This window comes from Siniperca chuatsi, linkage group LG4, assembly GCF_020085105.1.
Source record: "Siniperca chuatsi isolate FFG_IHB_CAS linkage group LG4, ASM2008510v1, whole genome shotgun sequence".
In the NCBI taxonomy this organism is placed as follows: domain Eukaryota; kingdom Metazoa; phylum Chordata; class Actinopteri; order Centrarchiformes; family Sinipercidae; genus Siniperca; species Siniperca chuatsi.
Genome location: NC_058045.1, coordinates 7259005 through 7271548, shown reverse-complemented (window position 1 = coordinate 7271548; position 12544 = coordinate 7259005). Strand labels below are relative to the sequence as shown.

General features: G+C 41.5%; 1 protein-coding gene across 4 annotated transcripts in view; it reads left to right on the top strand.

Annotated features, from left to right (window-relative positions):
- tmem117 (transmembrane protein 117) overlaps nucleotides 1-12544 on the top strand; it is a 49532-nt gene that overhangs the window by 17498 nt on the left and 19490 nt on the right. For all 4 annotated transcript variants that reach the window (XM_044193797.1, XM_044193798.1, XM_044193799.1 and 1 more), the window contains one exon: nucleotides 4526-4658. In XM_044193797.1, the coding sequence (XP_044049732.1) occupies nucleotides 4526-4658 (133 nt within the window). The remainder of the gene's footprint in view (nucleotides 1-4525; nucleotides 4659-12544) is intronic.

The following is a 12544-nucleotide window of genomic DNA, read 5'->3' as shown; positions in this document are numbered from 1 at the left end:
AAATAGCGTTAGAGGAATGATACTGTGAATACTGTAAATTAGTATTCAAAATGTAATTGCATTCTTTGAAAGAAGAAGTCAAAAAGAGAGATAACAAGTGTCTCCCTCTCTTCCCTCTGTGTTTTTTTTTTTATTTCTTCTTATAATTTTTTGAATGTCCGTGTTTGTGTCTGTGGCTGCCTCGTCCGTGTGTGTTGTTGTTGTCCCCTGCTGGGCTGAGCCTCGCAGTAGACAGTGCTCATGAATCACCCCTTATCGGGGTCCTCTACTGTCGGGAGGTGCAGTGACTCAAACAGCTTGGCTGAATAGTCTTGAATCACCCTCTAGTTAAATCCTGCCCATATAGGCTGTGAGAGGGCGGCCGTGCTCGCTGGCGCGGCATGCTGCTTTAAAAGTCAGATCTGCCGATACACAGTGTGCACCTACATCTAAGCCAGGGCTCATTGGTACTGGAGGCAATTAAGTTCACCCATGCAAGTCAATTCAATTATGCATCTGTGATGAGCCCTGAAATACCACAGAGCAAGACGTATGGTGTAGCCTCACACTAGGCCACTTTACTTTTGCTAAAACCCCGAAACATTTTTAACGTTGTTGTAACTGTTGTTATTAAGGGAATATTGAAGTTTATATTCGCTTTTGAAAAGCTCACAATAAGTAAATAACCATTGCACATTGTTAACATTGCAGGTCTGTTGTTTACTAAGATGTTAAAGGCATTTTCTGCATGATCTATTTGAACCTACAGCAGGAGGTTCATTCATTATAACAGCACTTGAACTCAACAAAAATCTTCATCTCCATAGGAATCTCAACATCTTTGTTTTTATGTGCGCAGCGGAAGAAACTAAAAGTGAGCAAGCTGAGATTGAACAGCATGTAAAACTATTGGAGAATAAACCAGCCAGGCTGTAATGGGAAAATAAATGGAGCATTCTGCTTTGCTGTCTTTGTAGCTGTGTGTGTGGACACAAACACAATGAGCTCTCTGAGGAACTGTAACTCAAAGGGATGCTGACTGAGCTGGAGGAGAGAAAAACGAGTTGTTCCTGGGAAGATGGCCGCTTCTGGCACCGGATCACAGCTCGCAGAGCTGAAGTAGCGGGAGAGCCTCGAAGAGTGTGTGTGTGTGTGTGTGTGTGAGCAATATATAAAGCAGTGGAACTAGAGGTGTATAGCCAAGCTTACTCATAGAGGATTTCTTAATTAACAGTCATTTCAGTAACCTTGAAGCATTAGGACTGTTCATATTGATGTCCTGATCAAGTTTGGCCACGATCTGGATCAGAGTACTTTTAATATAAGTATCATTTCCGATACTTATATTTACCTAAATGTTGATTTAAATATGTATCTGACACATTGAAATAAAAACAAGTACTTTATTCAAAACTATAAAATTGATCAGCTTAAATTATTGATATGATAGGGATGAGAGTTTAACTGAGGGAATGCTGAATCCTGAAATTGATGTGTCACGATCAGCTAGAGAGAAGGCGTATCACTCTGGTGGTCGTTGGAAGTACAGAAACACTCAGCCCAGGCTGCCCCGGCTAAAATGAGAAGCTGCTAGCTGAATGTTTTGTTTTCTGCTCTTTGCTAATAAGAGAGGAGAAATAACAGATTTGTTACCGTCGGCGTTTAGCTAATCCGTGTATTTTGCCAACATGGGTGTCAACGTTGTGATTAAGGAGAGCATCGCTGCAACACTGTGGTAGACAAAACGCAGTAAAGTTCAGTAAAGAAAGGATCGGATTTTGATTGGCTTTATTTTAGCTGATACTGATCCAATGAACTATGCCCGGATCAGCCTCGATACTGATCCTTAGGATCGGCTCCCAGCATCCCTAGTTCATATTGTGTCAGAAAATTATAAATTGATGGTCAAATGCTGTTTTTTTTATGTAAATCATTATCACATTTAAAGGGGCACTCCACGGTCTTTACATATAAAGATCAGTTTCCTCATCATGGGGTGTTCTACTCCGCCTGTAAAAATCGTTGTATAATGTCTTCTGCTTTGTTAAGTCTGAGAAAATAACCCTGATGATGTCAAACTGATGTCATTAGGGATATCTCGGCTTGGGTGTGGACATTTTTAACAAAAAATCTGCGTTACAAACTGACGGCACGGAGTTTGAAAGACACAAACATTTCCTAGGCAGGGAGGGTCAAACAGGAGACTCTTGACAGACTGCTACAACCTGCAAGGCGAGGGTCACATGACTGACAGGGGTAGCCGAGCTAGCTCTAGCGAGCTAATCTGCTAGCATGTATACAGCTGGCTGACCACTATTGGTTGTGTGAGCTGTTACACTGTTATCTTACAAACCACACTGGGTGTTGGTTTGACAATGTTGTTTTATCAGTTTTTAGTTGAAAAAATGGTACAATTGACATATTTCAGTTGATTGATTACTGAAAATTGTTTGTCTGCTTATTACAGTGCCATTGAGATGTGTCCTCTTTATTATCTGATTATCCTCTTGACATTCTGAACAGCTGCTGGAAGTCTTTAGCTGGGCGACGGTGACAGTAGAACTGACAGGCTTGTAAACAATTTCAATGGATCCTTCAGTGTGGTTTTCAAAATCTGATTAGCTAGAAGTTTTGTTTGCATGATTATTGAAAAAAATGTCAGATTTTGGAAGAGGGTTAACTCGTTACAACTCTCTTTCTCTCATGAACACACATGGTTTTTATATTTTAAAATGTATGCAGTTTTCAAATCACAATTTGTCAAAATGTAATAGAGTTGAAAGAATAAAGAAATGTGGCGTGTTGGTTAAGCTTATGGTAAGATTGAGATTAAATTGATTAAAACAAGCTTTACTGCATTTTAGTCTTTGCTGTCAACAACAGTTATGCACTTTTTCACTGCTTCCTTTCTTCTACAGTACAAGTAGACAAGCTAGTAAGGCTACCAAAAACTAGCCTATTGACGCCTTCGGCTGTCTCCGTCCGTCACGTTACCCTTGGCTTGCAGGTAGCAGTGCTTTTCCCAGGAGTTTCCTGTTTGGTCAAACCAAATGATGCTATTGGTTGCATTATGAGAAATGTAAGGTCCAGTCTTTTTCAAGCTAGACCCATACAAGGGACTATAAATGAGGATATATTAGCCTCCGCTGTTTTGAATTTTTTTTAAAAACATTTTTGATATCTCCTCCTACACCGCTGATCGCTACCAAATTTTCCATGGATCATTATTGGACCGAGCTTATCAAAAGTTGCATGAGGCTTGTTGATATTTTATTTAGTTTTCAAGCAATTTTACCAATGAACTTCAAAAGGGGCGTGGCTCAAATCGACCACTAGGGGGTTCTACAAATGCAAAAAATGCGTGTGGCATAACACGAATCAGACTATGAATTATAAATTGTTTTTCTTCATTCCATTTGTGAAAATGCAAAAAAGGGACATTTCACTGCTTTTTTTCACGTCTAGATAACATTTGACCAAGTCCAGATCAAAAGCTTTAAACCTCTAACGGCCTGTGTTGGCTGGAACCCCGGAATTGCTGCTTGCGGCTATATTTTATCAGCTGGGTTTTCTTGTCCTCCAACTATATGAAAGTGCAATGCTAAATCTCTGGAGTACCCCTATATAATTTATCTATTTTTAAACCTTTAAACCCAAATTGTATAAAGTAGATTGCTTCTGTTACACAAGCAGTGTGGGAGGTAGATCAAGGTCTCAGACAGCGGTTGTGCTGTCATTACATTATGCACCTAATTGCATCACACATTATTTTTCAGATCTCTCAGTAATTTCCACTGTACTTATGTAATGCTTTTTCATCTCACTAACCAGAAAATTGAGCCCTTGAAATAAAGCTATAAATATTTTTCTGTTGTCTGTCATACAGAGCAGCCAAAATAAAAATTGGCCTGTCATCATATTTCTCGCTAGCCACAGAGGAGCTAAAAGCACCAACTGTAGTCTTTTCAAGGTACAACAACAAGCTAAGTTGGATAATAAACCTTGTTGTCTTCATGAGTTCTGCTGAGCGCTGCCACCAGAGGACAAGCTCGTGTGATTGTGTGTTCCGGCTGTGTATCCGAATCCAATCTCATGCTCTGCCAGAGAGATTTTTCTCCATGATTTGATTCCAAGCCAGGACCGTATAAAAAAACAAAACAAAACACACAAGTCACAAATGTTTGAATAATTTCTGTAATCATGCAGAACTCACATCATGAAACAAAAGCGAGTATCAATCCACTGACAGCATATCCAACAGATGCATGAAATGTGTATGTAGAATATTTTTTTGTTGGGACTGATGATGAAATAGTGACTGTTGAAATTGGTCAGAAACAGACAATTACTTCAGGGATGTGGAAGTGACACCTTAAAGTGGTCTTTAATCTTAATTTCATTGCCTAAAGGGCACATGTCTGACAGAGTAGGACATTATTGATCTATGTGACTAATTTATTTACTTTCATCTCCATTTTCGTGACCATACATTGACATGCTGTTTGATCCACCACTGACAGCAGTGTCCTTGTCATGCCCCCTTTAGGTCGATACCTGCGCCTGAAAATGTTCCGCGAGGATCATGGCTCCTGGATGACCATGTTCTTCAGCACCATCCTCCTCCTCTTCATCTTCTCACACATCTACAACCTTTTCCTGCTGATGGCTGGGAGCATGAAGTAAGCCATTCTCTCTCTCTCGCTCTCTGCCCCTTTTCCCTCATTTTCTGCTTCCCATTTGTTATAGCCACTGTACGCTCCCCTTTGGCTGGCGTGATTGATCTAAACGTCTCGCCTGAACAGAGACTCGATTCCAGTCTGATTAATCAGTCCAGACTTTAAATCACAGGTAGGGGCAGGCAAGGGGAGGGTGCTTAATCCTTAAAGATCACCTTCAGCACCCACACTTATTCTACCATGATCTTGACTTATTTTTTGACACCTCTCTGACCGAAAACCAAGACATTTTTGCCATGTTTCTCTGTGCCTTGGTTTTCACTCCTGTTGCCTGGCTTACCTGCTGCGAAACCACTGTGCACTGCAGAGCTTGACACCCACACATCAAGCCAGTGACAGGAATCCATTTATGCATTTGCAATGTGTCCGTCTCGAGAAGGGAAAACATGCCCTTGAAGCCAGCCAGCCAGACACGAGGTCACCACAAGGTGATTTACCATTTTGTTTGTTTGGGCTATAAAAAAAACAGTGTGGCAGGTGTCTGTTTAGGTACAAGCTGTCAAGAGGGAGGCCAGGGCTGTAATGGGATCTGTCCATACAATGCTGCTTTTCCATATTAACAACAAGCATCAACTATCCATAAGGTGCAGGCAGATGAAGGCTATTAGCTAGCAGGCAAGGTGTTTCGTTTTTCTATGGCCAGAGGGATGAGTTTGTATAATCAGCCCATCTGTCACTCCGGCCAGCATGGTGACACCGGCATCCATCTTGTCCGTTCTCTCTGGTTGGCCGAGAAAAAGGAAACGAGCAGCTGAGCAGAGAGGGGCAGGTCCACTGAGACGATGAATGTTGCTTGCTCAGGGAAAAGTTACATTTGCAGACGCATCTGTCACAAAGAGAATTCTTTTTTACTGTCTCTCATTTCAGCCTTGAAATGTCGAGAAAAGGGGCCCTTTTTAGTCTGTCAGTGCATTTTTTTTAAATAGATTCACTAGATGACATCTGAATAATACTAAGGGAAAAATAATGAGTTACTCAGACATTTTGAGAGACGTAATATATAATTTATATCCATCTAACATGTGCAAGTCACACATCCTCTGCTCATATTAGACGCATCAATTGTCCAGATATGAAAAGTAGCAACCATAACAGCCTATTATACAATTAAACTGGCTGACACAACATTAAAACCCATCCATAATTATTTGCTTTGGATGTGTGTTGAACAGCGACATCAGTTATTCAACATTGTAAAGCTCTCCTCGCAAAGACAGATGGTGCTGTTGTAAAGTGAGTGAACCCACTGCTGCCAAGACACCTGGTCTTTTTCTACACTCGTCCTGCCCCCCCTTTCTGTCCCGCTTGTTTTCTTTCTGCTCCAGCAGTGTGTCCACTGAGGACCTGGGCCCTGCCAAAAACCATTAGTGTTCACATCTCTGTTCAAGACTGACATGTAAGAACAATGTTCACACTCTGCCAGGACGCCCCTCAGAAGACGGGCTCGGGGGTTGCGATAACATGCATGCAGCAGAATGAGCAAAACGGTGATAGAGGCTGAGGAGGAGGGAGTCTGGGGGGAGTGGGAGAAGTGCTCCAGCCCTGATGATGCAGTGAAACTTAAATCTTTTGATCTATGTCCAAACCCTATTTGCATTGCCCCACTCACTACTCCAACCACTCCCTCACCCCGCAGCGAGGCCGTCGTAGTTTTCTCTCTTGCCACAGCACAAAGGAATGAAGGGTGTTTTTCCTTTTCATTTGGACTGAAAGAACAAGCCACTGTGAGGTATTATTACTGCCAAGGGTTTTTAAAGGGTTGGTATTTTCGCATGGGTTAGCTGGCTTTGACATCTAGCCATGATGGTGCACTGCAGGGGATGCTCTTTTGGTGGCTAGACAGGGCGTCCCACACACACCAACCACATATTGTTCACGTCTCGCACCTCGCTCAAGTTAGCTGGGACATGTATGTGTATGTGGGGGAGAGAGAGAGAGAGAGAGAGTGTGTGTATGAGTTTATGTGCGGCGAGGTGGGGGTCTGTCTCCCTGCTGTCTCCCTGACCTGATGCTGTATGCCGCCCATGCCCTTCGCTCATTAATATGCTTTAATTTTCTCTGACCTTTTAGTTGGTCTTGAGCTTGATTTAATTAAAACTAGCGACACATCCACAAGGAAAGAAGCTAAACTGCGGCATCAGGACAGTAAACAATCACTGATAAGAGATTGTATATCTTTTTGGATGACAAGTATTTATTCATTATTACTCATGTAAAATGGAGTCATCAAAGCCATTGTCTCTCAGCTCAAAGAGATTTCCAGGCTGTGTAATCTTACACGTGTGTTAGCCAATATTTAAACAGCCACTTCGGGGTCAACAGCTATCAACCTGTTACCTGGCTAATAGCACATCAGGCGAAAAAAAAGCCTGTCCATCATGGCTCCCTGGGAGCTGTAATCCACACTCGTTACCAAACCCTCACATCTGGGCTATTTGCATTTTAATGTAACTGTCAGATTAGGAGGGCGCTGTTTGTGTGAAACCAGGGGAGTGTGACCGCCCTGGGAGTTTGACGGACTTCATGAATGTTCTGTCACGCTGTACAATCCCATTCCGCCATCTTACGGCGCCATTACCAGCTGAAATCAGCCCCTAATTAGATGGTGTTATTTAATTAAGACGGCCCAATGCGTGGCGTACACATTAATCATGACTAATTTAGAGAAAGGGGGTGGTAAAGTATGTGAAGGTGGAGGAAATGAGGGAGGGAGAGAGTGTGTGGGGATCTAATAGGGAGCTGGAATGGGACAGGGACAAGAATGCTATGACTTCTATACTTCTTTAGTTTGTTACCCAGTAAAGTAATGGATGGATGGATGTCAGGATAGAGGGCTAAGATGAGCAATAGAAGACTGGAGCAAGGGAAGGAGGTAGGGTTGCATTTAGTGGATATCTTTGATGAGGAGCAGGGAGGGATGGATGTGACATTTGACTACAGCGATACCCTGAGCGGGATTAGACCCCATTGTATGAGGGTATTTGTCTCTGTCTAACATGATCCTTTGTGCGGCGTGCATGCTGGTCCCCCTCGTCTGTCTGTTTGCTTGTCTGGCACTAATCTGGGGTAATACCATGGACGAGTGGATTTAAAAGGCTGAATAAATAGCATGTTGTGGTATGCAGATGACTCCTGTTGCATGCAATCACACATGGGACCTGCTGCTGCCTATAGTACGGCAGAATATTTCTAACAATGGGCTCTATGATCTGGCCTTTACTTAATGATGAAATGTGTAACTAGCTAGTTGCTGGATGGTCAGTAAAACTTTCCAAACTTTAGATTGTGTTAAATACAAAAGATGCAATTTTGAGAGTGAAGGATTTGGAGGTGTTTAAATACACCTTTAGCAGAGCTGAAAGCTGAGTAACAAAAGTAAAGTATTGAGTAATGTCATGTATTACTTCTTCTGCTGAGTAATTAATAAATGAGTAATGAGTAATTGATAATAATAAATGATAAATGATAAATTTACAAGTAACTTGCCCAACACTGGTCATAGATATAGCTCCCAGCTCAAGGTCCACCTACTAGCTTTTTGCAGAGCTTTCAACATGAGGTTTTGAATGAGGTCCATGTAATACATTTGAAATTGGACCCCGACTCCAGATTGTTTTGGACTGTTTCCAAGGCCAAGAATGAACTTTGTGGCTTGGCTTGTCAGCCCACATGAACTAGAATTCCTGCAAGTAATGATTATTTCCATTATCAGTTAATCTGCTGATTAATGTCTCGATTCATTAAAAACATTTGTGGTATATAAAATGTCAGAAAATAGTGCAAAATGCTTGTTACAATTTCATACAGCTCAAGGCAACGTCTTCAAATGTATTGTTTTATCCAGCCAACAGTCCAAAACCCAAAGAAATTGAATTTACAATCGTATAATGCAGAAAAACGCAGCAAATGACAATAAATAAATTAATTAATCAATCTATCTTTGCCTTCCTTTTTTTTTTTGCTTCATGCTTTTTTACAGTGCTTTCTACTTTGCTTGCTCTCGCCTCTGCTTGCATTATTTTGCTGATATTCTTGTTTTTTCTGTTAGAAATAGTAAGCAGCAGCTCCTGGATACTTAAATCATTGAGACTGTAATTTATTCCGATAAAGTAAGCTATTTTCATATCTTCAGCACTTTTATGAACTCATCAGTACTACGTGATGTGCGGCCTACCAACAACACAAGCCTGTACTACAGTGACTGGCTACTTAGCTAAAGCTAATTAGCCGCAAGATGCCTCCCTTCTCCGTGGACGACTTACACAAACTTTTACAAAAAATTGCAGTGCTGGCAACCAAAATCACTTCCCTGGGAAATGGGAGGACGAGTAACAGGCAGAGCCAGGTGCCCTGAGATTTGTGATGCGACTGGCTGGCCTGCAATATCATCCAGGCAGAGCGCCTCTTCAACCCCTGTGCTTAGTAGGACACGAAAGGGAGAGAGCAACAAACCTCCCCAACAACCAAGTGTGCAACTGCAGAACAAATTTGCTCCACTGTTGTTGGACCCTGGATCTCTAGGGTCTGATGACCTGGATAACCTTGCATCTTCACACAGGAGGGTAAGAACTGAGAGTAAATCAGAAAGTAAAATGCTACAGGGAAAGCTAACGACTGGGCCTCAAAGTCTGATTGTGGATGATTTTGCTGTAAAAGATGCAAGAAGCATGTGCAGTAAGAACACCAAAATACTCTGCTTTCCCAAGTATATGGTCTCTGGCTTGACAGAAAGAATCCTACATATCGTGGATGCACACCCAAATGTGGAAAATATCATACTGCACATAGGGTCCAAAGATGTTGTGAAACAACTGTCTGAAGTGCTTAAACTGGATTTTATTGATCTGTTGAACACAGTCAGCTCTCTGAATGCTGAGGTGTTTATCAGTGGCCCTCTACCACCAGTCAGAAGAGGAGTTAAGAGATTCAGCAGAATGTTGGCACTGAACACATGGCTCTCAACTGTATGCACCATTCAGTGCACTTTATTGACAATTTTAACTTTTTCTGGGACTGCAGACATCTTTTTAAGGCAGATGGACTTAGCCTTAACAAGTCAGGAGTAAAACTGTTCATCTCTAACCTATTTTACTTCCTGCGCCACCCATCTGTTCCCTCTGCCAAGGACAAGATACAAGAGGAATCAAAACAGGAGGAAGACATAACACAGCGCAGCAGAAACCTTGAAAGGAGAGCTACCCCAGCTCCTGCCTGAAGAGAGCTTTAATCATCAGAGACATCAGAGCCAAGAGGAAGAGTCTCCACCCCCCTCACCAACAACCACTGGTGAGGATTCATCTTCTTCACCCTGCCCCCCTCTCCCTCTTGGTGTTCACTGACCAGATGAAGGAGCTGGTCACTGCTGGAACCAAACTTACCCCCCGCCCCTTCCCTAGCCCTAGTCCCATTTTCTCTCCCTTAAACCCCCCTCAGCTCCCACTTTCACTATTGGCAAGTCCTCAGCCAGTTTTGACACATTTGTCATGACGGCCCCCTCTGTCTCCCCAGCCTGATAAAACTACAGCACGTCGAGTTGCTTGTGTACAAAATACAGCAAGCTCTAACTGATATCTGCCAGGTTCAGGCTACAAGGTTAAGGCACTCATGACTCTTCCCAGGCCAAGGCCCTGTGTGCCAGCATCTTTGTCAATTCCTGTCTTGATAGTAGATTCTCCATTCTTTTTCTATTACCTAAGAAACAGGAAGCATTCAACTGATTCTTCAAATTTGTCATTCCTTGTCAGCCACAGCCTGTCACAAAAAATTTGCAGATAGTGCTTTTAACACACTGAATTTAGTGTTATTAAATGTCAGATCTTTGGCAGAAAAAAACGTTTTTAGTCATTGATTTTATTATTGAGCACAATCTTCATTTCATGTTTTTAACTGAAACTTATTTAGACCAAGGTAACAGTGCAGCTGTTCTTATCGAGTCTACCCCTCCCAACTTCAGTTTTATGAGCGAAGCTAGAGTGCATAAGAAAGGAGGTGGAGTTGCCATTTTGTTTAATGATTCCCTCTAATGCATGTCTTATGGAAATTTTGCTTCTTTTGAATATGTGGCTCTTCAGTTGAATTCTTCTTCTCAAGCTATATTTCTAAATAACTACAGGCCACCTAAATACTGCAAACTTCTTTGATGACTTTACTGAACTGCTGTATATAATTTGTATTGACTTTGAATTTGAGATGGCAAAAAACAAATCTCCAGGTTAACTATGACATCTATAAAGAGAGACTTCTCATTTATAATTTAAAACTGAGAAATGCAAGGCGGTCCTTCTTTTCTGTCATCATCGCCAAAAACAATAATAATGCACGTGCCTTGTTTGCTGCTGTCGACAGACTAACAAACCCTTCTGTGTCAGTAGCCTCTGAACTTCTATCTACCTAATTCAGAAAATTAGACAGCCAGTCAGTGTTTACATATCAGGTACAGGATATGTGTTGTCCCTGTGTCCACTTAAAATCAATTCAAATAGCATTACACAATTTGATCCTAATAACCATATAAACATTATACAACAAATGAAATCCTCTTCCTGCTGTCTTGATATTCTACCAACAGGCTTTTTCAAAAATGTTTCTAATTGCATGTCCTCAGATCATCTACAAATTGTCAACATGTCTCTTCTCTCAGGTGTCTTCCCACAGGCCCTGAAAACTGCAGTCATCAAGCCACTCTTAAAAAAAGAATAATCTAGACACGTCACTAATGAACAATTATAGGCCCATATGAAATCTTCCGTTTTTAAGTAAAATCATTGAAAAAGCTGTTTTTCAACAGCTGAACAACTTCTTGGCATTAAACAGCTGTTTTGATGTCTTCTAGTCAGGTTTTCGAGCACACCACAGCACTGAGACTGCTCTTGTTAAAGTCTTCAATGACATCCACTTAAACACAGACAGTGGCAGAATTTCAGTCTTGGTATTATTGGATCTCAGTGCTGCATTCGACACGGTCGACCACAACATATTACTAGACCGACTGGGGAAAACTGGGTATGACTTTCTGGCTCAGTATTAAACTTGTTTATCCTACTTAAAGGACAGGGACTACTTTGCATCTATAGGTAATTACACATCTGAGTGGACAAAAATTACATGCGGTGTTCTCCAAGGCTCCATTCTGGGTCCTCTTCTATTTAACATCTACATGTTACCACTGGCTCAGATTATGGAAAACAACAAAATATGTTACCATAATAATGCAGACGACACACAGATTTACACAACAATGTCACCAGGGGACTATGGTCCAATACAAGCGCTGAGTAAGTGCATTGAACAAATCAGTTATTGGATGTGCCAGAATTTCCTTTACTTAGACAAAGATAAAACTGAAGTAATTGTTTTTGGAACAGCGAAAGTCAGCGCTCAGCTTCACTCAGTAATGTTAAAAACCACAAACCAAGCCAGAAATCTTTGTATAGTCATTGATTCAGACCTGAATTTCAACAGCAACATTAAAACAATTACAAAGTCAGCCTACTACCACCTTAAGAAAATATCTAGGATTAAAGGACTTGTCTCAGCAGGTTTTGGAAACATTTATCTTCAGTCGACTCGACTACTGTAACAGTGTCTTTACAGGTCTCTCTAAAAAATCGATCCGACAGCTGCAGCTGATTCAGAACGCTGCTGCTCGCATCCTCACCAAGACCAAGAAAGTGGATCGCATCACTCCAGTTCTGAGATCTTTACACTGGCTTCCTGTCTATCAAAGAATTTTTTTCAAAATACTACTGTTGGTTTATAAAGCACTGAATGGTTTAGGCCCAAAGTACATTTCTGATCTTCTGCTACAGTACGTTATGAACCATCCAGAC